This window comes from Podospora pseudopauciseta (assembly GCF_035222475.1).
Source record: "Podospora pseudopauciseta strain CBS 411.78 chromosome 2 map unlocalized CBS411.78m_2, whole genome shotgun sequence".
Classification (NCBI taxonomy): Eukaryota; Fungi; Ascomycota; class Sordariomycetes; order Sordariales; family Podosporaceae; genus Podospora; species Podospora pseudopauciseta.
This window is the reverse complement of record NW_026946663.1, coordinates 719,588-745,274: the sequence shown is the minus strand read 5'-3', so window position 1 is coordinate 745,274 and position 25,687 is coordinate 719,588. Positions and strand designations below refer to the sequence as shown.

General features: G+C 53.3%; 8 protein-coding genes across 8 annotated transcripts; 4 read left to right on the top strand and 4 right to left on the bottom strand.

Moving 5' to 3' along the window:
- Positions 1-1,029: 1,029 nt before the first annotated feature.
- Positions 1,030-3,252, bottom strand: QC763_201700 (uncharacterized protein). Its single transcript, XM_062909205.1, has 2 exons — positions 2,305-3,252; positions 1,030-2,247 (listed from the first exon to the last, which is right to left on the bottom strand). Exons 1-2 carry the CDS (start codon positions 2,368-2,370, stop codon positions 1,570-1,572), a joined length of 744 nt encoding a protein of 247 aa, XP_062767968.1. The 5' UTR covers positions 2,371-3,252; the 3' UTR covers positions 1,030-1,569.
- A 627-nt stretch (positions 3,253-3,879) lies between these two features.
- On the top strand, positions 3,880-5,318 carry NUO24 (NADH:ubiquinone oxidoreductase 24). The gene is made up of 3 exons (XM_062909204.1): positions 3,880-4,363; positions 4,437-4,727; positions 4,778-5,318. The coding sequence occupies exons 1-3, from the start codon at positions 4,229-4,231 to the stop codon at positions 5,132-5,134; spliced, it is 783 nt and encodes a 260-aa protein (XP_062767967.1). The 5' UTR covers positions 3,880-4,228; the 3' UTR covers positions 5,135-5,318.
- A 291-nt stretch (positions 5,319-5,609) lies between these two features.
- QC763_201680 (uncharacterized protein) lies at positions 5,610-7,304 on the bottom strand (the record flags this gene model as incomplete). The annotated part of the gene is made up of 1 exon (XM_062909203.1): positions 5,610-7,304. One exon carries the CDS (start codon positions 7,302-7,304, stop codon positions 5,610-5,612), a length of 1,695 nt encoding a protein of 564 aa, XP_062767966.1.
- A 775-nt stretch (positions 7,305-8,079) lies between these two features.
- QC763_201670 (uncharacterized protein) lies at positions 8,080-12,828 on the bottom strand (the record flags this gene model as incomplete). The annotated part of the gene is made up of 3 exons (XM_062909202.1): positions 10,659-12,828; positions 9,672-10,589; positions 8,080-9,619 (listed from the first exon to the last, which is right to left on the bottom strand). The coding sequence occupies exons 1-3, from the start codon at positions 10,745-10,747 to the stop codon at positions 8,080-8,082; spliced, it is 2,547 nt and encodes an 848-aa protein (XP_062767965.1). The 5' UTR covers positions 10,748-12,828.
- QC763_201660 (uncharacterized protein) lies at positions 12,757-14,384 on the top strand. Its single transcript, XM_062909201.1, has 4 exons — positions 12,757-13,470; positions 13,548-13,690; positions 13,749-13,987; positions 14,044-14,384. The coding sequence occupies exons 1-4, from the start codon at positions 13,077-13,079 to the stop codon at positions 14,150-14,152; spliced, it is 885 nt and encodes a 294-aa protein (XP_062767964.1). The 5' UTR covers positions 12,757-13,076; the 3' UTR covers positions 14,153-14,384.
- A 2,081-nt stretch (positions 14,385-16,465) lies between these two features.
- Positions 16,466-21,360, top strand: PSD2 (phosphatidylserine decarboxylase; the record flags this gene model as incomplete). The annotated part of the gene is made up of 4 exons (XM_062909200.1): positions 16,466-17,793; positions 17,894-17,938; positions 18,056-21,058; positions 21,109-21,360. The coding sequence occupies exons 1-4, from the start codon at positions 17,629-17,631 to the stop codon at positions 21,358-21,360; spliced, it is 3,465 nt and encodes a 1,154-aa protein (XP_062767963.1). The 5' UTR covers positions 16,466-17,628.
- Positions 21,361-22,070: 710 nt separating this feature from the next.
- On the top strand, positions 22,071-23,002 carry QC763_201630 (uncharacterized protein; the record flags this gene model as incomplete). The annotated part of the gene is made up of 3 exons (XM_062909199.1): positions 22,071-22,073; positions 22,132-22,241; positions 22,558-23,002. 3 exons carry the CDS (start codon positions 22,071-22,073, stop codon positions 22,985-22,987), a joined length of 543 nt encoding a protein of 180 aa, XP_062767962.1. The 3' UTR covers positions 22,988-23,002.
- A 24-nt stretch (positions 23,003-23,026) lies between these two features.
- GAS5_1 (1,3-beta-glucanosyltransferase) lies at positions 23,027-25,304 on the bottom strand. Its single transcript, XM_062909198.1, has 4 exons — positions 24,608-25,304; positions 23,975-24,546; positions 23,825-23,913; positions 23,027-23,769 (listed from the first exon to the last, which is right to left on the bottom strand). Exons 1-4 carry the CDS (start codon positions 24,738-24,740, stop codon positions 23,175-23,177), a joined length of 1,389 nt encoding a protein of 462 aa, XP_062767961.1. The 5' UTR covers positions 24,741-25,304; the 3' UTR covers positions 23,027-23,174.
- Between the last annotated feature and the right edge of the window lie 383 nt (positions 25,305-25,687).

Below are 25,687 nucleotides of genomic sequence, written 5' to 3'. Positions count from 1 at the left end.
AAGGCTGGGTGGGTGGTTCGTCTTCCCACTGCGCGAATTTCGACTGCCACCACTCGGCGGTTTCGTCCAATGACCCGCTCGAGCAAACTCCAGCAGAGGGTGAGAGGTCACCCGGCTCGGCAAGGGTGCTATGGCGAAAAGCACCTCACCCTGAACGACTCAGCTTGGTGAATGCAGCGAGCATGTACCCCGAGACCCCATTTCTGCACTGACCGGAACGGGAACCGCGGGGCGTCTGAACGGTATCCACCGGGCGGCGCCGGTAAAATCGACCGGTATGTTGAGTGACGAAAGATGTGTTTGAGAACTACTTACTGGTTGGGCTGATGCCTGGAGGTCGGGAGGAAATTAGAAAGGGTGGGCTTGTGGAAAGAGGGAGGTAGAGTAGAGTGAAAGAGGTGAAGAGAGGCGAGAGGTGGGAAAGGGCGAATTGTTGGTAAAGAAAAAGGATGCGCTGACGAGGTGAGAGCGGCGCAATCCAAAGGCGGGCTTCCCTGCTTGTGGTGGCACCGTGGCTGCCGAGGAGTGGGGTAACAGCGTCCAAGCTCAAGCTAAGCTTGGTGCCATATCGAGCACTGATCACCTTTTGCCCTGTCATTACCCTTGTCTCCGTGAAGAAATCCGCATTCAACAGTCCAGCGGTGACGAGAGACAACCTCGACAACCAATCGCTTATCGCAATCCTTTTTATCAAAAAACATAAAATAAAATAAAAAAATAAAAAATAAAAACCTTGATATCGCGCCTTCGCGTTTGTCACTTCATCGAACCGGCAAGGCTGCTCTGCTCTGCCCAATGTCCTGAATGTCTCAAACAGCTAATGAAGCTGTGAAGCTGTGCTGCCATGCTTGGTTGAGTGGGGGGTTACCGATGTGAGATGGCATCTCTTGGCTGTAGCATGCTATCAGCCTCGCTGGAAGCTGTTTGGCTGGCTTCCTGCAGGTGTCATGCACGTTGTGCGGCGCCAACCGTTCACTTTTCACAGGTGCCGGCTGTGAGAAGAAACACATCAACAACTGGACAAGAGTCAGCAAACATCACCCGGTGCCCGTCGATCCCAAATATCAGAATATACCGAGAAAACCCGAACTGTCCCTGACTAATGGTAGCAATGTCACATACATTTTCCTACGGGAGAGCCCGCCTGCAGGTCCCAAGACTTCATCCACTTGGCTCGTGCTTTTCCAACAATTTTGCATGGAAAAAGCATGGCGATGCATCCGAAGCTTCCATGTCATTGTGGAGGCCCGCTTCCTCGCCTTGCGAGAAAGGCGCCGAGGCGAGAAAAGGTCACTGTGGAAACGAATTCGGACCTTGCAGTTGGCTTGTGGATCATTGTAGTGTCTGCTTGTTCCTCCATGATGCACGATGCTGTTTATGCATGCGGATATCTCACACAACGTATGACCGTCTCATAATAACCTATAGATACACACACCTGCCCACAAACCACCCACCCACCCAGTCGCCATTATCTTTTGCTGGACACTTGGGGTTTCCTCTTCACCCGTCCCCACAAGCCGAGGATCATGTTTGTTTCTCGGAGAAGCCAAGCCGCGGCTCAAAAGCTTAGCAAGAGATGGGAGCAGGGCCCGGGATGCTGTACGACTTGCCGCCGTTGTCGGGCTGGCCGGTGAGACCGTAGATGCTGGTGAGGATACCGGGGTGGTTGGCCTGGTAGGCACCGGGGAAAGAGACGGTCTGAGAAGGAGTGAAGGAGCCCGAGCCCGAAATGTTGATCTGAGCGCAAGACTTGTAGAACTGAGCCTGGCCTTGCTGGTTGGCCGAGTGGAGAGCCAAAAGCTCAACGCGCAGGAGGTATTGGCCCGGCGCGATGCACTGCGGGATGTTGAAATACGTCCAGCCTTGGTTCTGAATGACAGTGTCGACACCCCACTTCCTGCTGCCTTGATCAAAGCCTTCGTGCCAGATCTTGAACCACTTCTGGCCGTTGGAGCTGGCAGTAGCAGCATTGTCAACCTTGGCAAGGTAAGCCTGGACGGGACCCTTGTGAGAGGCAGCGATGGGATGGTCTCGGTCGTTAGGGAACTGGGCTCCGCCGATGACATGCCCAAAGTAGGCACCGATACGGTCACCAGCGTTAACGTTGACAACCGTGTTGGACTTGGAGCCGGGCTGTCCGCAGGCCATGTTCTGGTCGTTCACATTCTGTACTGGGTTGTTGTTGTTGGGAGCACGGATGCCAGTGAGCTGACCCTTATCTTGTCCGTTGACTGAGATTTTCTGTCTTGATTGTCAGCATGAAAACGACTCCTGCCTCGATGGTGACTGGTGCTGACATACCTGGAAGATAGCGTGAGCATTGACCGTGAGGCCGCAGGCCAGGAGGGCAACGAAGGAGAACTTCATGGTGGCGTGTAGTCAGGGCTGAGTGTCCAGGACTTGTCAAGTAGGTTGCCTTGATGTGACTCTAGGAAGGTTTTCGATTACCAGCGGTCGCCCCCTTTGTATTTATGCCATTCTTGAGCCTCCTACTCCCGTCTGTTCGCCCGAGAAAGGCACCGAATTCCTAAGTCCCGGACATGTCAAGACCTGCACCTAAATTGTAGATGACGGCATCCCTATTCCAGCCAACCAAGGCCATGGCTGGGTAGCGATGGACTGGGAAGAAGCACAGGCGGCCGGCCGTGTCGGTAGTCGATATTTTCGCGGGGCCCCGGACTTGAACAGGAGGTCAATCTATTCAGATAAACTGGGGATAGATTGCCCTCCGCGTTTCGCGGTAAATGGATTGGACGGCAGCCACGCAATGGCGCTCGCCAGTCTCAATGCCGTACCCGCCCCTTGGCTCCGGACTTTAGGCAGTATCCCGCCCCAGTCACCTGGACTGCGAGAGAGTACGGCCGGATGACCACTGTCCTAAATAGGAACGAGACGGAGACTGTCCCAGTTGAGCCGTCTGGCGAATAAGATATCTCTGACGGCCGGTCCGGCACAGCCATGTTGTTGTCGATCTGATATTCAAAGGTCGTCTGCAATACCACGGAAGCCATGGCTGCCGCCCGACGGAAAAACCCATCCAACGCGTTGCATTAAGCGATACGGTTTGACTGACTGCGATTGATGGAAGTAATAAAGAAAACATCCCAAACCCGGGAAGGGGGTGTCTCCCTCATGTGAGAGCAGCAGGCCGTCACCCCGTCGCAATCAAAGCTGAGAGATTCCGTGATGTCAAAAAAGGATGGCTCGTTCGGAAAGCCTCCCGAACCATACATGGAACCTCCCCGGCGCGCACTCGCAGCTGGTCGAGTCTAGTGTTATCTTGACATCGGATGGCATGCTTGCCATGGCTGCCATGGCTTGACATAGATTGAAGGCGGCATGTCGAAACAAGGGGGCACAATTGGAGCCCGACAGAATATATAGGGCTGGATAAAAGAGAAAGGCAATAACAGAGTAGATGGAAAAGGTCTGGGCGGTCTCCAGAAGACTGTAAAACGTAATCAATCTCAGCCGTCTGTTCGCTTGAAAGCGCTTGCTTGGCCTGTCAATAGACAGCCCCTTTCAGGGTTATCTTAGGAGGTCACAAGGAATGTCGGTGACTGCTTGGCTGAGGAGGCATTGAATAGATGCCATACTGTGCCGGATATTACACTAAGTCGTCCACGTTTTCGAGAACCAAAAGGCTGACAGCAACCCAGCCGGAGACTGGGCATGAGCTTGCCTGGATTTGGCCGTGTCATCGCGTGGAAAGGAACGCCTTGTTCGACCAAAGGGGCACCAAAGGTGGGAGCGAGCCTCTCAAAGCTTCATCTCAGCATACCTCAGGACTGAATTCTTCTTGGCCTTGAAGCTTCACATCGTTCTCCAGTCGATTGTGGTTTTGGTCTGAAAGGATATTTTTGACGAGCAAAAAGAGGGTTTCGGAATTAGTAGACGGTGTTTACACATAACTCGAGGGAAAATGATGCTGGAGCTTCATGAGCTCCAATGCTGAATAAAACGGTCGAGCGCAGATATAAAATCGGGTAATTGAATAAACCGCACAAGCCCCGATTTCACCCAATCAAACCCCACCAATTGTCAACGCAAGGTGGGTCCCGGGCCATTGAGCAGCAAGACTGGGGAGCTTGCCAATCGTCAATTGATTGACGACGACGAACCCGAAACTGAAGATAACCTCCACCTCGACGTCGCCGCCGGCCACCCCCTCCAACCACAACCTCCGTCCATTGCTCAACCACCCCTCTAGTCCACCACCGCAGCAATGGCGAGCAAGCTGGCCCCCGTCATGCGGACCGCCCTCCGCTCCGTGAGCAGGGTGGCTGCCCCCTCCTCGTCACCACTCCAGACCCGCGCCATCTCCATGTCGGCGAGGAGGCAAAGCGACACCCTCATGGTGGTGAGTCTCCCCTCCCTCCCCCTTCTCCCAAGCTATAAATATTGAATGGAGACTAAACTTCTAAAACAAAAAGCACCGTAACACCCCCGACAACAACCCCTCCATCCCCTTCAAGTTCACCGACCAAAACGAGAAAATCATCACCGAGATTCTCAAGCGCTACCCCCCCCAGTACAAAAAAGCAGCCGTCATGCCCCTCCTCGACCTCGGCCAGCGTCAGCACGGCTTCACCTCCATCTCGGTCATGAACGAGGTCGCCCGCATCCTCGAGATGCCCCCCATGCGCGTCTACGAGGTGGCCAGCTTCTACACCATGTACAACCGAACCCCCGTGGGCAAGTTTCACGTCCAGGCTTGCACGACCGTACGTCCCCCCCTTCACTATCAATAACCATTTCTAACTATACATAACAGACCCCCTGCCAACTCGGCGGCTGCGGCTCAGACGCCATCGTCAAGGCAATCAAGGAACACCTCGGCATCAAGCAAGGCGAGACCACCCCCGACGGCCTCTTCACCTTCATCGAGGTCGAGTGTTTGGGGGCGTGCGTCAACGCGCCCATGGTCCAGATCAATGACGAGTACTACGAGGACCTGACTCCCGAGACCACCAAGCAGCTCCTCACCGCGCTCAAGGAGAGCTTGAACGATGCGAGCAAGGCGCCCAAGCCGGGTCCTGTGAGCGGGAGGGATACTTGTGAGAATAGCGCGGGACTGACGAACCTGACGAGTGAGCCTTGGGGGGTGGAGACTACCAGGTCGGATTTGTAATTTTTAGAGAGGGGGGAGTGGTTTGATTTTATGTGGTTACAAAACTAGATGTTTTCACACTACAACAGGGCTTATTATATGATGTGATGATGATAGAGGGGGACGAGGGGGTGAGTGTACAAAAAGTGTTGACATGCATTCGTAGCTTGGAAAGGGGGGGTCAAGAATATATAGGACGGCCCGAATACATTGCTTGCTTCGATGCTTGTGATGATCGTACATTACGAATTGTTTTTTTGGAACTTCAGTTCTTATGAATGATGACAAGTCAAAATCAAATATGCCAAGGGGGTGGCTCGATATTGAGCCCCGTAATCATTCAATAACTGACACTGCAGGAACTATTTCTTCCACCAACAGAAGCTGCCTTGCTAAAAAAAAAAAAAAAAAAAAAAATCATCACTGACAGTAAAATAAAAACCGAATCTTGTCCGAACCAGTGTCCTGTGTACCCAACTGGCCTGCACACCAAAAATCACTTCAACCTCATCACCCACCCATCCCCCTTCACTCTATCCCCCTGTCCAACAACACCCCCCCAAATCACCACCCCACTCTCGTCCAAGTCCCCAATACTCGCCATCGCGGCTTGTGCCCTCCTCCCGGGCCCATCCAAACTATCATCATCCTCCTCATCCTCAACCCCCATCTCAACCCTAAACCACCTCCCCTCCTGGTGTCTATCCCTCCCACCACCAAGCAACCCCCCCACCCCATCCCAAACCGCATCCTGCGCCTTGACAAAACTCCCCTCCGTCACCCCATGCCGCCCCTTTTCATGCCCCGACTTTGGCGTCAAAAAAGCCCAAACATCATCCATCTTCCCACCTTGCCCGTCCTCCCCAAACGCAAACAGCAAATACTCTCTTCCATTGACACCACCAATCGTCACTACACTTAACGAAGCGTTCGTCCTCGCTGCTGGCCAAAAACTGGCACTGTTGTCGTCGTCATCGTCATCAAGAGGAACGGTGGTCAAGTCCGGAGTTTTATACCCCACATCCTCCTTCCCCGGTAGAATAGGTTTCCAGCCACCCTTCGCCGTAACCAACACCTCCTCCCCCGCGGAAGCAACATCGTTGAAGGAGTCAAGGGAGAGGGATAAATACTCCATTTTGAGCTTGTCAGAACCGCCACTACCACCCTCCCCGCCGCCGAGCTTATACAACCTGTTCTTTGCCAGCGCGAGACTACACCCACCTGTCACCGGGGAAAGGGAAGAAGGGAGAGGCTGCCAGGTAGAAGAGTGGACGTCAAACGCCCAGGTTTCATCTGACGCCTCCCCTGAGGGCAGGGTGCCACCGGAAATGATAAACGTCCCGTAACCTTCAGAGTCAAGATCACGCGCTTTTTCCGCGAGGAAACCCACCACGGGATCTTGGGGGATTCCCTGCTCGTGGAGGGTGGTGGTGTCGGTTCCTAGGGCCCATTCTTTCCATGTGGTATGGCCGGAAGGATGGGAAGAGGGGGAGAAGTTGTCTGGTTTCGGGGTTGATACTGCTGCATGGTTGAACCTAGGGGAGGGGTGGGCGGGTGTGGCTAGGGCTGGATCGAGGAAGGACCAGAGGTGGGTGCGGGTGTCGAAGATCCAGACGCGACCGGATTCGTTGAGGGGTTGGGAGGGGGTTGAGGGGGATGAGCCGCCGAAGAGGAAGATCCTGTGACCGATCACAGCAGAGGCGTGGCCTTTGCGGGGAGGGGGGATGTCTGGGAGGGAAGAGGTGGGTGGGGCGGGGGATTTTCCCTTGTCTTTTGACCCAGGAGGAGGGGAGGTGAGAGAAATTTCGGAGAGGTTTTGGGGCTCGTCGTTGGGGGTTTCTTCAATGGAGATGGAAGGGACGTCGGGGTTGGGGTCTTTGGGTTTAGGGGCGGTGGATTTGACGGGTTTGGCCTTGATGGTGTAGTAATCGGCTTGGGCTCCGCTTGCGGGAAGGGTGATGGTGTGGACGTCGTTGTCGTTGCCGCCGCCGAAGATGTAGACGGTGCCGTCGACGATGTCGGCTGTGTGGCCTGATCTCGGAAGAGGCGGGAGCTGAAGCTTTTCCCAGGTGCCCCTCATGGTGTTGCTGTTGCCGCTGCCAAAGGTAGGGCTTTGGATGACGGGGAGTGATGAGGGGAGGGAGTTGAAGAGCTCCGTCGTACGACGTTTGAGGAGTTTGAATGAATCCATGATGTCCGGCCGAGTTGATCCTCACAGTGTAAGTGGTATGTCCAATTGAAGGTGTTCAGTAGGTAATCTCAAGCTATCATGTGAGTTGATGTAAGTGCGGTTGTAAGCGTCTAAGACAATTGACCCCCCACTTTGTTTGCTTAGAGTGTGAGATGAGATTAAGATGAGACAGTTGGGCTTCTTGAAGGAATATGTCCAAACTGGACGTGAGGCTGTGCTGGGGCAGGGCATTCTCTCTCACCAGGATCGCTTGCTTTCGGCTTCTGGAGGAGAGTTGCGTCACTGGGTGGGGTTTTTTTGTTGCCGAAAACGTGCAGCCGTCCAACGGTGATAGGCTCGGACTACTGTTGGCTGTCGACAGCTTTCCAAATCGTGGACTGACAAAGCAGAGCTTGAAAGGGGATTGGTTCGATTCTGAATAAGCCGTCTGTAGCGGCGGGCTGCTGCATGCATAACGCTCACAGCATCTCAACATACGGAGATGCAAAAGTAGTGAAACAAAGAGATGATATGTAACTCTGGGAGTTCTCATTCTCATTTGCTATCTGTGTTCGACTAGTCAAAATTCTGTTCATAAGCAGAAATCCTCCGGGGTATCTGTCCATTTTCATTCCTCCATTTCTGCAAGTCCAAGTTCCAGCTCTTGTCTTCATGCCCCAATCCCATTACCCAGCCCTAGGCCAGATAATCCCAATCCAAAACCAGCAGCAACCGGCCGCTTTAAACTCCATCCCCAAAACAAAGCAAATAAACCCTCCGCCAAAAAGTCAAAAGATCAAGCATAACACCTCCCCACCCCTAACCTCCCCACCCCATCCTGAGCCTCCCCCCTCCCAAACCCACAAAGCCCAACCTCCATCCCAACCCCCGGCTTAATAACCCCCCAAATCAACTCCTGCTTCCAAATACTCTGCTCGCTCCTCCTCCCCCCCCCACTAATCGTAGTCCCATCCCTCGTCCCATTCCCCCCCGGCACAAAAAACTGATGATAATGACACCTAGCAGCAACAACAGCCGAGCAACTCCCCCCTTCCAGCACCATAGGGTTCCCTTTCAGCTCCCACCCCTGAAGACCAGCAGGAGGGGCCTTTCGCAACCCTAACCCCAAGACTAGCAACAATAGAGTGAGCAACAGCGAGAGCAGAGCCAACAGCCCGACACCGCTCAGGCCGACAGCGTTGGCGGTCATGTCACCAGTAGTGACCGATACCAAAACGAATGATTGAGAGAGAAGAAAGCCCAGCGCGATAAAACCAAAAATAAGCAGCCACGAGAGTGGGCGCGGCAGCGTGAGAAATAAACTGCTAGTCTGAAGGCCCTGGGGAAAAGGCGAAGAAAGTCTAAGTGGGCGGGGTGAGACCGCGAAGAGTGAGCACTCGTGGGATAAGTGATAGCTCGTAAGAATGCTGTTCGTCGTGAGATAAAGAAGTACCAGCCCAAGTTGTGGGAGGGCAGTAATGATAGCCGCGCCCGCAGGTGGGATACCCCCCGGAAACATGACCAGCGATTTCGCTCCGAGCAGAGTTGACGGAAACGATGTAAGGAGGTGCGCAGGATCGTGGCAGACGGATATTGCCAGGGCAAAAATTACCAAGGAGGCGATAACCGTCCAAACCGCTACAAAGGTGGTGAGGTTGGTGAAAGAAACGGATTTGATCCAGTAATGGTGGGTGGGAATGTAATATTTGGCTGGCTCGTTAATGCCCGCTCCCCAGCGGCCGGTCAAGACGTCCTGTTTTTTGGACAGGAGTGAGCCGGACTGCTGGGTGGCAGTGTCGGGCTCCCTGAGAAAGGAATTGATGGCATCACCGAGGGTGCATAGAGGCGAGAAGCGGGAGTGGTGTTTGAAGAGAATGGAGGCGCCTGCTACCAGCGCAAAGGAGTTGAGGAGGGCGACAACGCCCAGCAGTGAGGCATTGAGGTTGACTTCGCACGTCTTTGGCTGAATAAGAGGAGCGGAGAGACAGTAACGAATTGTGGACTGGTCGGACACGATCGAGCTGAATGGCGAGGTCCGGAGTCCTGCAGCGGTTTGGAGAAGCGAAGAAGGCGAGTTGATGTTGGAAACAAGCAGAATGGCTGATAGGTCGGACTCGAGGGTGCGGTCGAGTTGAATGAAGCAATCGGATCTCGTCAAATTGGCCATGCCGTTGCTGCTTGCTTGCCGCTGAAGACTGAGAATTTCGAGTCGGCTCAGTCCGCCATTGTTGTTTTCCGTAGCGTTGCTGAATGATGCGCCTCGAGTGAAGGCATCCGTAACGACAGCAGCCTTGAAGTCAGGCGCTGTTTGCGAAGTGAAGATTACCGCATTATACCTGTGGATTGTTAGCCTCTTCTTCTCCCTCTGTTTTCTCCGGGAAAGCTCACATTATCTGAGTAACAACCGCCGCCCCCATAACCACAACCGCCAGCACCACCCTCACTCTCCCAATAAACCTCAAATTTCGAAAGCTTGGCACCCCGATATCTAACCATTGCCATTTCCGATGAGCCTCATCGACCTCTTCCCTCGTCGGACTGCTCAGCACCTGAAACACATAATGTGCCCCCGCCAATAACACCACACAAAACATGTTAACAACGGCATGCAATCCCCAGTCAATCCTCGTAGCTGCCGCGCAACTCCCCGTGAAAACCGCCAGTCTCCCACCACCCCCTCCAAGCAATGATGCCTTCGATATCGCCAGTATCAAACAGATGAACCCCACAATCAAAATCACAAACCCGACCAGCGTGTTAAAAGCCACCCCAGCCCTCCACCCCACAAGAAGAGTATTCCTCAACGCCCTGCCATCACCTCCTCGCCGTTTCTCGTTGCCGAAACCCAGGCGCTCTTGATCACCACCAGAGTCACCGCTCCCTCTCCCTTCTGAAGACTCCGAATCGTAAAATCCTCCAAACTCGGCCGCTCGTGATTGGAGATGCCGATGCGAACTCCCCGGCAGTGGGCGTTTCCCCTCTTTGCCCACCCCATAGTGGATATACTTCCGCTTCGACACAGTTTCTGGTGTTTCACCTCGGAGGTAGTTGACGACGTAATCTGGCACCAAATTCCTCGCTATCGAGTGCCCGTCGCTATCTCTCCTCCTTTGTAGCCACGGTCGCCAAGTCGTAGCTGTCGTCGCCCGTCTGTGATGATAATGGTGGTGATGGTGGAAGTGTGTCGTCGTTGTCGGGGAGGCGATTTCCGTCTCGGTAACGATGCTCTGGAAGGGCCATTGAATAGTTTGTCGACCTGGGATAGGTCGTGGTGTGACTAGTGGGGATGGCTGGTCCTCTCGTACTCTGGAGACATGTGTGTGTTAGACAGGTTTCGTCCGAAGACTGGACTGCGAACAGAAAGGTCAAGCTTACCTTGTCATCTGTGTCACCTCCCCGTTCTCATCCCACGCATATCGAAAAGTCGAAGGTCCATGATCTCGTGGAGGTATGGTTATCTCCATGTCCCGCAATATAAGATGCTGACCCTGAAGAAGAAAAAGAAGGAAAAGCACAACACATAGGAAACCAAGAAAAAACACAAGCCGGCAGCGGAGAAGAGAAAAGTTTGATTAGAAAGGATCCATCAACAGTTGGAGAGTACCCAAGAGATATTCATGACACTGGACAACCTGTGCCTGGGTTTGTGAAGAGAGAGAGAGAGAGCGACAAGGTAAGAATCCTTGAGCAACAAACGGAGGCGAGGATGAGCAGCAGGGGGGCATGACCACCCTTTGTATGCTTCCATCGTGGTGTGCCCAAGCCATCGCCGAACGATACCACTGTCATAGGGCGGCTGGTGGTGAAGGGCGGGATCCCCGCCATGGCCGAACTCTGAGACCCGAATCCCAAGAACTTCTTGAGAACCCCTTGGCAGAAGAAGGCCCCCTGTCGACACTGGGGACCATTTGCGGCAAGAAGGGACATGACCGGGGTGCTATATTAAGGCACGCTATGTAACCACCACACTACGATTCGATTCCATATCCACCAATCAGGGAGGGTTACTTAGAAACGACGGGTAAAGTATCAAACATGAACACCGGTTTTTTTATGAGAAGGGGTTTGTGCATCCAGACTTGTTTATGTCTCTTGGCCCGGTATGGGAATTGTATTCGGCATATGTTGCCCAAAACTTGTTTGTCTTGTACATAGATTCATCATCAACACTTGTTGATAACTTCCTAGATAGGTCCAACAAAAATAGGATCGCTCCCGTCTCTGCAGCGGAAGCAAGTGTTTCCAACCGCTGACTTCTCCAACACGTCCCTTCGCTGCAAGAGCGGGTGACAAGTATAGCACGTCCGAGCACCAGCATCCAAAGACGTGAGAAGGAAGGTTGCAGTCCTGAAGAAGAACATCGGACGGAGAATTTCTGACGAAAGCAAATGGAGAGAGCAAGGTGTTGCCGCACCTTGCCTGACAGGGGTCCGGTTGTGACATCCGAAGGACTCCTCTTCCAAGCATGGGAGTCCCATGTCGAGGTTCATCGCGAGTTTTGAGGCCTTGAGAAAGCAACAGTTTCATGTTTCAACCCCTCGCTAGCGTTCAACGAACAACCAACAATTGAAAGAAATGGTACGGCATCTGGAGAAGAAGTTTTACTGAACCTTTGATCGGGCTTGTGAGGTTGAAGAAAGCTACTTGAATCATCCATGCCGTGTGCACGGCATGACGATCGAACCTGAAGAAGCTCTTTTCGTCGAGGCATCTCGTCAGGATAGGAAAGTGGACAAAAGGGAATCTTGGGTTGGCCATTCAAAGACCTGGCCAACTGGATGGGTTGGGCCAAATTCATGCGGTGCGGGGGAGATGGAGTGAGAGAGCACTGGTTGGCAAGCAACGAAATGAGAGACGGCAGGGATGATGATGACAGTCTAACTGTTTCAACTTTCCAAGTCGTGCAACCGGGGCTTTGTGACGAACGGTGGAGTAAATTCCGCGATAATGAAGAGGATTATACTTAGCTAAGATGACCGCCTGCTTGAACCGTTGCGATCCAGGCATCGAATGATTCCTTCTGACCGGCGCCGTCGGAGTTCACGGTGTGGCTGAGAGACCACTCGCCGCCATTTGAGCCAAAGAACTATCCGAAAGGACGGCAGTGATGGTGAGGATGACCCGATGTAAGCTCCTTCACACCAGAGCTTCCAAAGCCCAATGTCGAGTAGGAGGCGATGGCGGTGCTCGTTGATGCTGGTATTAAGTGTGAAGGTGTGAGTGATCAGATGCCGAGGTTGGAAAGCTTCATTCAAAGTCAAAATAATGAGAAGGAATGATATTGTCGTGGGGGTTGGCGCATGATATTTGTTTGATCTCCGACCCAGATATGGCCCAACGATGCTGTGATGTTGGTAAGCTGCTTGCCAAAGTCAACTCTAGGTTCCATGCTCGGCCGGAATTGTTCAAATGCTTTATGAAATTTCAAGATGTTGTATAATCGGTCGTCGACGATGATATCAAACTGTGTTTAGATCTCTCACTGATGAACATCGCTTAGTTTCTCGGTGTCGATGTCGTTAGATCGCCTGTTTCTTGAGCTGCCCCAAGCTCCAGTGCCAAAGTGAAGCTCTCAGTGGAAGCTTTCGGCGCTGGGAACCATAGGTGGGCCATCCAGACCCTAACCCTGAAGCAACCCCCTACTTGGCAACGGTTTGTTCCGCAGCGCATCCCACCGCGCCCAGGAAAGCTCCACGTCGGGTCAATTAAACTACAGGGGAAAGAGGCCACTGACAACAGCTTCACCACTCACTTCACCTTCTCCCAGCCCAAAACCACACAGCAAAGCCCAAAATGGATCCCTACTCGGCCGAAGGCGAACTCATCAACATCCACAATCATTTTCACCAAGGACAATACCAAGAAGTGGTCGACTACGGTGTTTCCACCCTGTCCTCCGAGAACGAGCTCCCCGCCCGTGTCCTCCAGCTGCGAGCTCGCATCGCTCTAGGCCAGGCCGAGGATGCCCTCGCCGACGTAACGGGCGAGAAGGAGCCAGAGTTGCAGGCCATCGCTGCCCTGGCCGAGCAAGCGCTTGGGAACAGCGACAAGGCGGTTGGTATCATCGAGAAGCTCGCAGAGTCAGCGGCCGGCAACACTACAGTACAGGTTGTGGGCGGGACAGTATTGCAGGCTGCGGGCAAGAGTGAGGAGGCTTTGGCGCTTCTTTCGCAACACCAGGGAAGCTGTGGGTTACATTCTATATCCAGTCTACGGCAGGCAAACGACTGAAGGGACACAACTGACGAGGTGGTGATTGAACAGTGGACGCCGTTGCGCTTATTGTGCAGATCCATCTGCAACAAAACAGAAATGACCTTGCAGTCAAGGAGGTTACCGCCGCGCGGCGGTGGGCGCAGGACAGTTTGTTGGTGAACTTGGCAGAGTCTTGGGTTGGGTTGAGGCTGGTTCGTGCTACCCCAGGATTTTCCTTCTAAGGGTCACACACTGATATGTTTGCTGCAGGGCGGTGAGAAGTACCAACAAGCCTTCTACGTCTTTGAGGAGCTCGCGCAAGCACCCGCTACATCATCAGTCCGGTCCCTCGTCTCCCAGGCCGTTGCCGAGCTTCACCTTGGCAGAACAGAAGAGGCCCAAGCTGCTCTCGACCAGGCCTTGAAAAAGGAGCCAAAGTTCGCCGAGGCCATCGCCAACCTTCTGGTGCTGAACGTCATTGCCGGCAAGGATGGTGCGGAGCAGAAGACGTATGTGTCCCGGAGCCCAACTTCTAAACCAGTATCAATGCTGACTTTGTGTTTAGTCTTCTCGAAGCCACAGACGCTCAGCACCCTCTCCTGGTGGACCTGGCGGAAAAGAGTGATCTGTTTGACAAGGCGGCGTCAAAGTACAGCGCCAAGGTCTCTGCGTAGATTGGTGCTTTTTTGAAACGAGCGAGTTTATGAAATATTTGATGATATCCCACAGCCCTCCTTGAAACTCCATGGGTTACTTTGATTATTACAGGGACACAGGACTCTAAAAAGCTGATATATAGAGGAACGAAGATAATTTACCAATTTTGTCTACTTTCGTCCAGCCCAGAATATGCTGCTTGGTTCCTGCAGTAGGACTAGAGGCAAAACGCGCGAGTTTGTACCTGCATTTGCAGCGAGGCCGTTTCTTCCACGGGTGTTTGTCTATACCGCGAGTCAGCTGCCCCAAGAATGTCGGCAATGGAAAGCGTTACGGGGGAAACCCGCGCTGTAGCTCTCGGCCCGTGGCATTTTCCTAACTTGGGCCCATCTCAAACCGGCGCGCAGCTGCCAGGTTAGCTGCTATCCAGCGATTTAAAGCGCCAGAGATGAGATCCCCGGGGTTCCGGGTGGCCAGTCAAGCTGGTGGTTCGTTTGTGAGGGGGCATATCCGGATACTTCCAATGTTTGCTCCTCTTCATGGTTGTCCTCACTTCTGGCCCACCTACCTTCAAACTCACTGTCAATAATTTTCTCGATTTACCACTAACAAGGTGCCCTCCGCTGTCTCCCCTCCTCCAGCCCCAGCCTCCAAGGCAGGTGACGCAGTCCCGGCCACGAACAAAAAGCGCAAGATTGTCTGCTTCTCCGGCCTGTTCCCCCCCTCCCCATTTACCAAACCCAACACTAACTCTCCAGCACACTTCGACGGCACAATCTCCCTCCAAGACACAGGCCACATCCTCTTCAACACGCACAGGTGCGGCCCCTCCAAGCGGGAGCTTCTCGACGCCCAGATCGCCTCGGGGCAACGCACCCTCAAAGACGTGTCGGCAGAAATGTGGGGGAGCTTGAACGTCCCTTTTGATGACGGGTTCGAGCTCATGTCCCAACAGCTAGGAATTGACCCTGGGTTTGCCGGATTTCACCAGTTTTGTCTGAGGGAGGGGATCCCATTCCATGTCATCAGTGCTGGGCTGAAGCCGGTTTTGAGAAGGGTGCTGGATGAGTTTTTGGGGGAGGAGTAATCAGCCATCATTGATATTGCTGCTAACGAGGCGGAGATTACAGAGGATGGGTCGGAGTGGAGGCCGGTTTGGAGGCATGGGGGGAGTGAGCTGGGTCATGATAAGGGGTTGAATATGATGGAGGCGAGGAGGGAGGTTGAGGAGGAGGAGGAGTAGGAGGTGCCGTTGATTGTGTTTATTGGGGATGGGGTCTCTGATTTGCCTGCGACGAGGGAGGCGGATGTGTTGTTTGCGAGGAAGGGGTTGAGGTTGGAGGGGTATTGTGTTGAGCATGGTATCAAGTATTTGCCGTTTGGGGGCTTTGCTGATATTCAAATGATGCTGGAGGAGATTCTGGAGGAGGATGAGAGGAAGACGGGCGGCAGGGGAAGGCCGGCGAGGTTTAACCCGAGGGCGGATATGTGGAGGAAGGTGTCGAGTCGGAATGCTGTGCCGCGGTATGTCGTCATGACACCCATGGAGGAGAGGGTGTTTTGGTGGCCTGAGGCTTTTAGTGAGCTGGTTCGTGACGGAAATGTTGCTGGGGATCGGGCCGGTGTTGTTAACAACGGGAAGCAGCAGATGGATGGAGCTGTTCCACCTGGGCTGGTATGATATCATTTTGTGTCTATAGGTTCACTTGTGTGTTACATAAGTTAAATAATGGAGATTAGGTCAGCATGGCATTTGACTGGACTATGGAATAGTTGTTGCTATTGGATGGAAATGTCATCTTGAGTGCGGATAGCTCGGATTATTATCTTGTTGGTGGAGGGTGTGTGAGTGCATATCTGGCTGAAAGGGGGGCGTAGAAAAGATTTCACAAATCAGATATTATTGCGCCACTGGTGAGAATGTGGTTTCAAAGCCCCCGAGGGCTGGCATGCTGGCAGGCTGGCACCCAAAAATACCCCACGAGGCTTTTACTACGGTATACGCAATGGGCATGGTGAGCAGTTTCTGTGTCCAGCCCCAGGGCTCACTTGGGACGAACGGGAAGGTCACCGCTGCGACGGTGTCTTTGTTTGCAACAGCTACGCAGATTGCCGGGAGGTCGAGACCATCACTGCCTTTTCCCGAGCCCTCGGAAACTCTTTGTGAGGTCGATCGATCAGGTTGCGCAAACCCCAATCGGCCACAGCTGGGGCCAGGCTGATGCAAAGTTGCAGGAGGCGTGGTGTAGGTTTGAAGCCGTCACTTTCAGGCACGTTCATGCGGGCAGCATGCGGGATGTGGTCAGAGTGTTTGATTGAGAAAAATGTACTGTGTTGGTCGCAGCATCAGGCTTTGCTATATCCGGTCCCGCTCGTTTAAAAGGGGGGAGCAACCCGAGGGCGACGCGTGGTCCAATCTGCCAGTCCTCCAAAGCTCCAAAAGCAGCATTCATCTCAAACGAAAGGTGCCTCAATCAGGGTGTGTTGGAATGACGGCCCACCTGCCTGATGAGAATGGACAGATGCTGATTGACGGCTGTACGCCCAACAGCATTCGCTGCGGACGATACATGAGTATACACGAGCCCGTCCCCGATGCCTTGACTTCTTTTTTCCTTCATTTTGTTGAGCCCAAAACAAAAACCATCCATCCAGCCATATCTCGTCGACCAAGACACACATAACGTCAACTGTGGGCACCGCCAAAAACAGCTTGGTAGCCGCTGAAGATACTCCCCAATTTCGCCTAGAGCCGCCCCCTAGACCCAGCAGCTGAACGGGTCCAAAGTTCTTTTGGGCAGGTCTCGGCATCGCCAATCCTCCGGGACGCGCCCAGCACACCAGCGCCCCGCCATCACAGCTCCACCGCCCAAATTCACAAATACCTAGCTGGGCCCCCAAGCCCCGTGTCTCCCTGTTGCTAGGTGGATGACGTCCTCGTCGTTTTCCCAGCTCCATTCTTCTCCAAGCTTCTATCCGTACCTCTTTGATCTGCTCCCGCCCAGGTCATCGGGTCCCTGACGTCGACTGTGCGGGCACTACAGCTACTGGGAACATCGAGGGATCCATCAACAACAACCAAAGTTGCGACGACGGACCACTACCCGCACACGTCCCACCCTATCATCGCCACTGATTCGAAACTAAGAAGAGAGAGAAGGGGAAAGCTGGGGAAGGACAGCCAGCTAGCCAGCCATCCTGTTTTGATCTGCCTTGCTCTCTGCGAGTCTGCCCTACGCTTTAAACATTACATACCACCTACCACCCACCACCCACCAAACACAGCAACAGAACAGCACAACACAGCACAGCACAGCATTGGAGAGTGGCACTCTTGGAACCTACGTCGTAATTGATTGGCCCCTCCTTCGATTGGATTGGAGGGTCAATTGCAAGAACAAAATAAATCTTGGAACGATTACCTACTACACGATCGTGCCAAGGTAGATAAGGACACGCATACCCCGCGCCAGCCCACCCACCTCTTAGCATAATGGCTCGCTTCATCCCCAACCGTCTGAAGCCGGGCTACTCCAACTCTGCCGCCAACTCAGCTTCGAACAGCCGTAGTGCCAGCCCCATGCGCAGCAAAGGAGATTCCGCCAGCCCAGAGGGCCGCAGGGAGACGGGCCTGGTGGTGCAGGTATCGATTCTACGGGTATGAGGACCACCCACCATCACCATCACCACCATCACCACCATCGCTGCCCTCGTGGTGCCAAGGAGTAGCATCGCATACTGACTTGCTGAAAATCCAGGCCAAAGATCTCGCTGCCAAGGACAGGGGAGGAACGTCGGATCCGGTGAGTACATCGAGTGTGGTATCCATTTCACAGGAGCTGCAGATATCCCACATTGTGCACCCCCTTCTACCCCCGTGAGGAAGTGACTGGTGGCTGATTGCTGCAACTCCCGCCCAGTATCTCGTACTCAATCTTGGCGAATCGAAGCACATTACACATACCGAATCGAAGACACTGAACCCGGAATGGAACGAAACATGCCAGCTCCCCATCAATGGCATCCAGAGCCTGCTCCTCGATGTGAACTGCTGGGATAAGGATCGCTTTGGGAAGGACTACTTGGGCGAGTTTGACCTTGCCCTAGAGGAGATCTTCGCCGATGAAAAGATCGAGCAGCCGCCAACATGGTACAAGCTGAAGAGCAAGCGTCCAGGGAAGAAGACGGGCGTTGTTTCGGGCGAGGTCTTGCTGCAGTTCTCTCTGCTCGACACCTCCAACAAGGACGCCAGCCCCCAGCAGATCTACGAGAAGTTCGCTGCAATTGCTAAATCTGCTCCGGCAGTCGACGCCTCGTTGACCCCTACTCCATCCCGTACCCCCGTGCTTGCTCCGACCAAGGGCAAGGTGCCATCGCCGGCGCCTTCGTTGGGGGGAAGAGTAACCGACGACGCCGATGAGGACGACGACTACGACTACGAGGACGAGACCCCCGAAGATGAGGACCCTACCAAGCCGGAAACTGCCGAGAAGAGAAGGAGGAGACTGCGGATCAAGGGGCTGAAGCGCAAAAAGAGGCAAAACCCCTACGAATTTATCAACGGCGGTAGTGACGTGGTTGGTATTATTTTTCTGGAGATTTGCAAGATTACCGACCTTCCCCCGGAGTCGAACGTTACAAGGACGAGCTTTGACATGGATCCTTTTGTGGTTGCCTCGCTAGGCAAGAAGACATACCGGACCAAGACGATCCGTCACAACCTGGATCCCGTGTTCAACGAGAAGATGATCTTCCAGGTGTTGAACCACGAACAGCAGTACCAGTTTGCTTTTACTGTCATTGACCACGACAAGTACTCTGGAAACGATTTCATTGCCTCCGTGAACTTTCCGGTACAGGAAATCATCTCCAAGGCACCAAAGGCGGACCCCACCACTGGACTGTACAACTTGAAGGAAGTAGCTGAGTTTTCGGCTCCAGCGCAGAGGACCCGTTTTATGAGACTGGGTCTTTCCCGGACCAACTCTACCCAGAGCTTGTCCAAGCAAGCTAGGCCTGCATTGTCCAAGAATCCGTCAACCTTGACCAATGTATCTTCTCTTGTCGCAACGCCGACATTGGGCTCTGGTCAACAGCTTCATGAGGTGCCTGAGGGCGCTCAAACACCCGCTATCAATGCTCCGATCCCCGCCGGACTCGTTCAGCCGGGGGAAGGTGGTGTCGCTGCGGCCGCGGCGAACACGGCTGAGAATGCCTCACCGGAAACTGAAGATCCCGATTTCTTCCCTTACACACTTCCCCTCAGGATGAAGAACCTTGAGAAGTGGGAGGACAAGCATAATCCACAGCTGTACATCCGTGCCAAGTACATGCCTTACGCCGCACTTAGGCAACAGTTCTGGAGAGCTCTGTTGAAGCAGTACGACGCCGACGAGAGCGGACTTATTAGCAAGGTCGAGTTGACCACCATGTTGGACTCTTTGGGATCGACCCTGCGCGAGTCGACGATTGACAGCTTCTTCCTCCGATTCCCCCATAAGGCGGGTGATAATGAAGACGTCGAGGACCTAACCATGGATGAGGCCGTCATCTGCCTGGAGGACCAGCTTGAGTCCAAGGTCAGAACTCCGGGTGTCGCGGAGCGTGTGAAGAATATTCTCCCAGATGCCGCCGAAAAGGTTAAGAACCTGCTGCCTATACCCGGCAAGGAGTCGCATCCCGATACTGTCCAGCCACCGAGCGAATCTGACCTTGGCGGAACCGACAGCATCACTGTTCCAGAGCTGGCGACTCCAGGCGAAGAGGGCGATTACCTCGACCGGGACGATCTCAATGCTAGCAACACCGAAGAACATGTGGTAGAGATCCGCGAATGCCCCATCTGCCATCAACCGCGCTTGAACAAGCGCAAGGATGCAGACATCATCACCCATATTGCCACCTGTGCCAGCCAGGACTGGCGACAGGTGAACAACCTGATGATGGGTGGGTTCGTTACGTCCAGCCAGGCCCAACGCAAGTGGTACTCCAAGGTGATCACCAAGATCTCCTACGGTGGCTACAAGCTCGGTGCCAACTCTGCCAACATCCTCGTGCAAGACCGCATCACCGGTCAGATCAACGAAGAGAAGATGAGCGTCTACGTCCGTCTTGGTATTCGCTTGTTGTACAAGGGTCTTAAGTCCAACAATATGGAGAAGAAGCGCATTCGCAAGCTGCTCAAGTCTCTCAGTATTAAGCAGGGCAAGAAATATGACGACCCTGCTTCCAAGGCCGAAATCCCCAAATTCATCGCCTTCCACGGATTGGACTTGTCTGAGGTGTTGCTTCCTCTGGACCAGTTCAAGAACTTCAACGAGTTTTTCTACCGCGCTCTCAAGCCTGATGCCAGACCAGTTTCTGCACCAAACAACCCGCGCATTGTGGTCTCTCCGGCCGATTGCAGATCCGTGGTTTTTAACCGCGTTGACATTGCCACCAAGGTCTGGATCAAGGGTAGAGAATTCAGCGTCAAGCGTCTCCTAGGCGATGCCTACCCTGAAGATGCCCACCGCTACGAAGCCGGTGGCGCACTGGGTATTTTCAGACTGGCGCCTCAAGACTACCACAGATTCCACATCCCCGTGGATGGTGTTATGAGGGAACCTAAGACCATTGCAGGTGAATACTACACTGTCAACCCAATGGCTATTCGGTCGGCGCTGGATGTGTACGGCGAGAATGTGAGGATTGTCGTACCTATTGACTCCCCAGAATTCGGACGGGTAATGGTGATTTGCATTGGTGCCATGATGGTGGGCAGCACCGTCATTACAAAGAAGGAAGGGGACGAGGTCAAGAGGGGTGATGAGCTGGGCTACTTCAAGTTTGGCGGGTCGACGCTGGTGGTGCTGTTTGAGAGTGGAAAGATGGTGTTTGATGATGACTTGGTGGACAATTCGAATACTGCGCTGGAGACCTTGGTGAGTTTTACCCACCATCTTTCTTTCACAACAACTGCTAACAAGACCAGGTCCGTGTCGGCATGTCGGTCGGCCACGCCCCCTCTGAACCGCAATGGACCCCTGACATGCGCAAGGACGACGCTCAAATCACCGAGGCGGACAAGCAGGACGCCAAGCGCAGGATCCAAGGGCAGGTCGCGGAGGAGAGCCCGAACGATGACAGCGGCAGCGGGCTTGATGTGGACGGGGAGGGTGATGGCGAAGTGACAGTCAAGGTTCCCCACCTGGGGACGACAAACGGGCCGGCAGTAACCGCCTGATTTTATTTACCACTCGACAAATTAATGAGGGCTGATTTCTCAACGATGGCAGTGAAAAAAGAAAAAGGCATACATACAAGTGTAAGAAGAGCAAGCGTCGTTCATCCATTCGCTGTTTTAGAGGCAGACACCTACTTGATGTGTCAAATAGTAGGGTTGGTATTGTTGTAGTGTTGTTAAAATAGAATTATAGTGTCATCTTTTTATATGCCACAGTACATATGGGATTTTGCGTGCATATGGATTTCGATTACGGCATTTGGATTTTCTGCTTGTTGTATGAGTTCAAAATCAGGGGTAGCCCGGCCGGGGTTATCCCCTATTTTTATCTCCGGCCCGCCTCGCATTCTTGCTGGTCTGTTGCGAGCTTCCTGATGAAGCAGCAGTTCCTTGTGCGGTCGCGCATCGCGAGAATTGCGCCATCGGTTCGGGCTCCACAGTTGAGGTGTGTGTAAGCCAGGTGAGCAAATATGAAAGTTGTGTATAAAGAGAGAGGTGTTTCGGTGTGTTTTTATCTCTAAGACAATTCAACTTCATCCTCACCAATTCCACGCATTCTTGATACCCATTTGTCAATTTTTTTATTAGAGATACCCAATCCCATTTTCAAACCTGTTCAGCAGACAAAGAGTCAGTTGTATCTTATCGCTTACCACCATCACCACCAACAACAATCTAATCTCAGACCATCTGAACCCATAACCGTCCAAATGGTGAGCCTTGTCATGTCATACAAACCAAAAAAAAACAGTTGCTAACAAGGAAGAAAAGGTCCACGCCGACGCAACAAACTTCTCCCCCAACCTCACCAAACCAGAAGCCTACCAGCAGCTCCTCGACGAGGTAGAAGGTCTTTGTTACGAGCAAAGAAACTGGGTGTGGTAAGGTCTCCCCTTGTGCCCCCTCCCTATTTCACCACCTTCACCCCATCTCACCCTTTCACCACCCCAACTGCCACCCCTATCACACCCCTTTCCCCCTTTCCCCCTTTCCCCCTTTCCCCCTTTCCCCCTTTCCCCTCAACTACCCAGCATTCATCCACCCCCCTCTTTACCCCCGCCCCCGTATCTCATCCACATTCAAAACCCCAAACATCATCACCACCATGACATACCACCATGAAATATCACCATGAAATATCACCATGAAATATCACCACAGACTTCGTAGTGAAAAATCGAGCTGACAAAAGGGCAGCAACCTCTCCAACACCTCCTCCCTCCTCTGGCACCTCTACCGCTCCCTCCCCTCCCCCTCCTCCTCGGTAAACTGGGCCGGCTTCTACGTCCACGACCACACCTCCCCTCCCACAAAACCACGCCTCATCTTGGGTCCGTTTCAAGGCAAAGTCGCCTGCCAAACCATCAACTTCGGCCGCGGAGTCTGCGGCACAGCAGCCGCCACCCAGACAACTCAGCTCGTCCCCGACGTCGAGCAGTTCCCAGGCCACATCGCCTGCGACTCGTCCAGCAAAAGCGAAATCGTCGTCCCCATCATGGTCGAGGGCAAGGGGGTGGTAGGGATAATCGACATTGACTGCACAGTCGAAAACGGCTTCGACCAAATAGACAAGGAGTACCTCGAAAAGCTGGCGGACTTTTTAGCAAAGAGCAGCGACTGGCCTTGATGAAGCACATAACAAAAAGAAAAGTTGATTAAAAACTATCATAATGTCCCAAAACCTTTTTCTAGTTCAAAAGAAACGTCAAGATGCCTTTCCCACCACCATAACCTAGCAATGTCTCAGTCAAAAATCAATCGATACACAAACAAGCATGCCAGATACATGCACATCAACCCTAGTCTCCTTGTCATCAGAGCAAAAAAGAACCACCCAATGTCAACACAACCACCATTCCCGTCAGAACCAACGGGATCTTGACCACGGCTCTAGCGTTGGCCGGGGTTGATGTCGCCGGCGCCGCATTTTCACTCCCCTTGGGCGTGCTGGACGAAGTCACCGTCCCAGAACCTTGCTCCGCGTCGCCACTGCTAGTGCCAGCATCCACAGCATTCTGAGACCCGTCACCACCGAGACCGGGTCCAGATCCAGCCCCCTCCATCATTAACATCTTGGCCTGCTCAGGGATAGCTGGCAGCAAAGTCGTGTCAATGAGCCAGTTGGCATCCTTGGTAGGGCAGGCATTGGCGTGTGTCGTCGAGACAAATCCTCCATCTCCTTCGGGGGGTGGGTTGGCAGCCAGAGCAGAGGCAAACTTTTCGAACCCATCCAGTTTCTGAACCGAGGAGCCCTTGACGCTAGGAATCTTTGCAATGCCGTAACCATTATCCCCCATGGCGTATTCGTACATCAGACCTCCAGAGTACACACTCGTCATCTTGTCACTCATCAGAGCAGCAACCTCGCCAAAGTCCCGGCCATTGGTAAGGCAGCCATACTCCGAGAGGCTACACATCGTCAGCATCATCCCACACCACCACCACAATCCGAAAACCAACTCACAAAATAGGCAAACCATAATCCGAAAAGTTCTTCACCTTCTGGTCCCACCCCGCCGTCCGAAAGTCCGAATTGCACCACGAGTAATCATTCTGTTGTTCACGTCAGCGACCAAACCACCCCTTTCCCACAACACACTCTCAGACAACTTACAAACGCAAAAAAATCCGACCTCTCATCCTCACTCCCACAATTCATCCAATCCGCCTGCTGCCTCCTATTACTCCCCACATCCGCCGCCGAATACCCCACCGGCACCCTCCGGTACCCCCTCTCCCCAATATACCTCCTCATGTCCCTCGTCACTGCCTTCACATACCTCGCCGCCAGCGTCGAATTCACCACATCATTCACCACCTCATTCCCCGAAAAAAACGCCAGCGTATTCTCATACTTGGCAAACTCGTCAATCGTCGCAAACACGCTCTGCAGATACTTTGCGTTATACGACGGCGCCGGGTCGTACCGGTTGATGCTGTACAGCGGATTGTTGGCATCGACAATAACGTATATCCCCGCATCCGCCAGCTTGCCCATGCACTCGTCGTGCCTGGCAGAATTGTCAATAATGTAGACCCGAATCGTGTTGATGCCCAGCTTTCTGAATTGGTCAATGTCGCGGCTGCAAATCGTCGTGTCCGCCAGGGGGTCCGCCATCGCCGAGGAACCACCCGGTTGGTAGTCCACACCGCGAATGTAAAACCGCTTGTCGTTTTGCCAAAAGGCTGTTTTATGATCAACATCAGCCAAGGGTCCCATTTTGAAAAAGGAGTGGTAAGGACAAACCATTCCCGGAAACAGACACAGCCGGCAGGCTACCCCTCTTGGTGGGAGGTTGAGCAACTGTCGGCGACGGGGTGGCTGTCCCAAGACTCGGGAGCATCGTTGCCAAGACCGGCACCAATGCGAGGGATCTCATCTTGGCTTGTAGCAAGAAAATCCGGGGAAGATTGACAAGTGTGAAGAATGTCTCAATGCGGGTTGCTGCAAGGAGAACCAACGTTTCGATATTAAAGATGGGTGATGGTAATCAAAGAGTCAAGAAAATAGAAAAAGAGTTCCAAAATCGAGAAGGGCGGTATCAAAAGTAGCGTTGTTGAACGAGAGAATATCTTGTTTTTTTTTTCAGAGAGTTGAGGAGGGTGAAAGCGAATGTTTTGGAAAGAGAAAGAGAGAGAGAGAGAGAAAAGCAAGAAAGCAGACAGACTCTGGGGTTATTGAAAAAGCACTGGCCTGCTGGTTCAAGAATAAAAGGAGGAAGGAGTACGGTGCTGTCCTCGACCGGGAAGGAGAAATGTGAACGTGAAAAGGCCGGAAGCAGTTGCACTCACTCTAGTTGACCTTGCAACCAAACGATACAGGCAACGGACACCAACCTACCTGCCAACGGAAAGCCCAACCAGTCACCTCAGTCATAATGAGCAACCGTTACGCAGTGACCTTCCATGTGCGCCATGATCAAGATCGCTTCCCTGTGCAGCCACACACACACACACACCCCATCCGTCTTTTCAGCTCATAACTCCTGTTGCTGCTGCTGCTGCTGCTGCTGCTGTCTTACCAACATAGGTAGGGCAGGAAGTAAGGTAAGAGGGCTCGTGAAATCTCGGCCGATGTTGTCCATCAAGAGGGGCCGAAAAGATCAGCTGTTTCCACATTCCATACCTAGATATATATCTAGATGGAAAGACCATCCGAACTGTTGATGGAAGTAGCCAAAGTCAAAGCTTTGGGCCCGTCAGGGGTATCAGCGGGAACTGGCAGTGGCGCCGTGGGGTCATGCACGCACCAAAAGCGGGAAGGAACGTCATTGCCAAGATCTTGCGCCTTTCAGGGGACAGCCGTTCACCGTGCCACCCCTGCTTC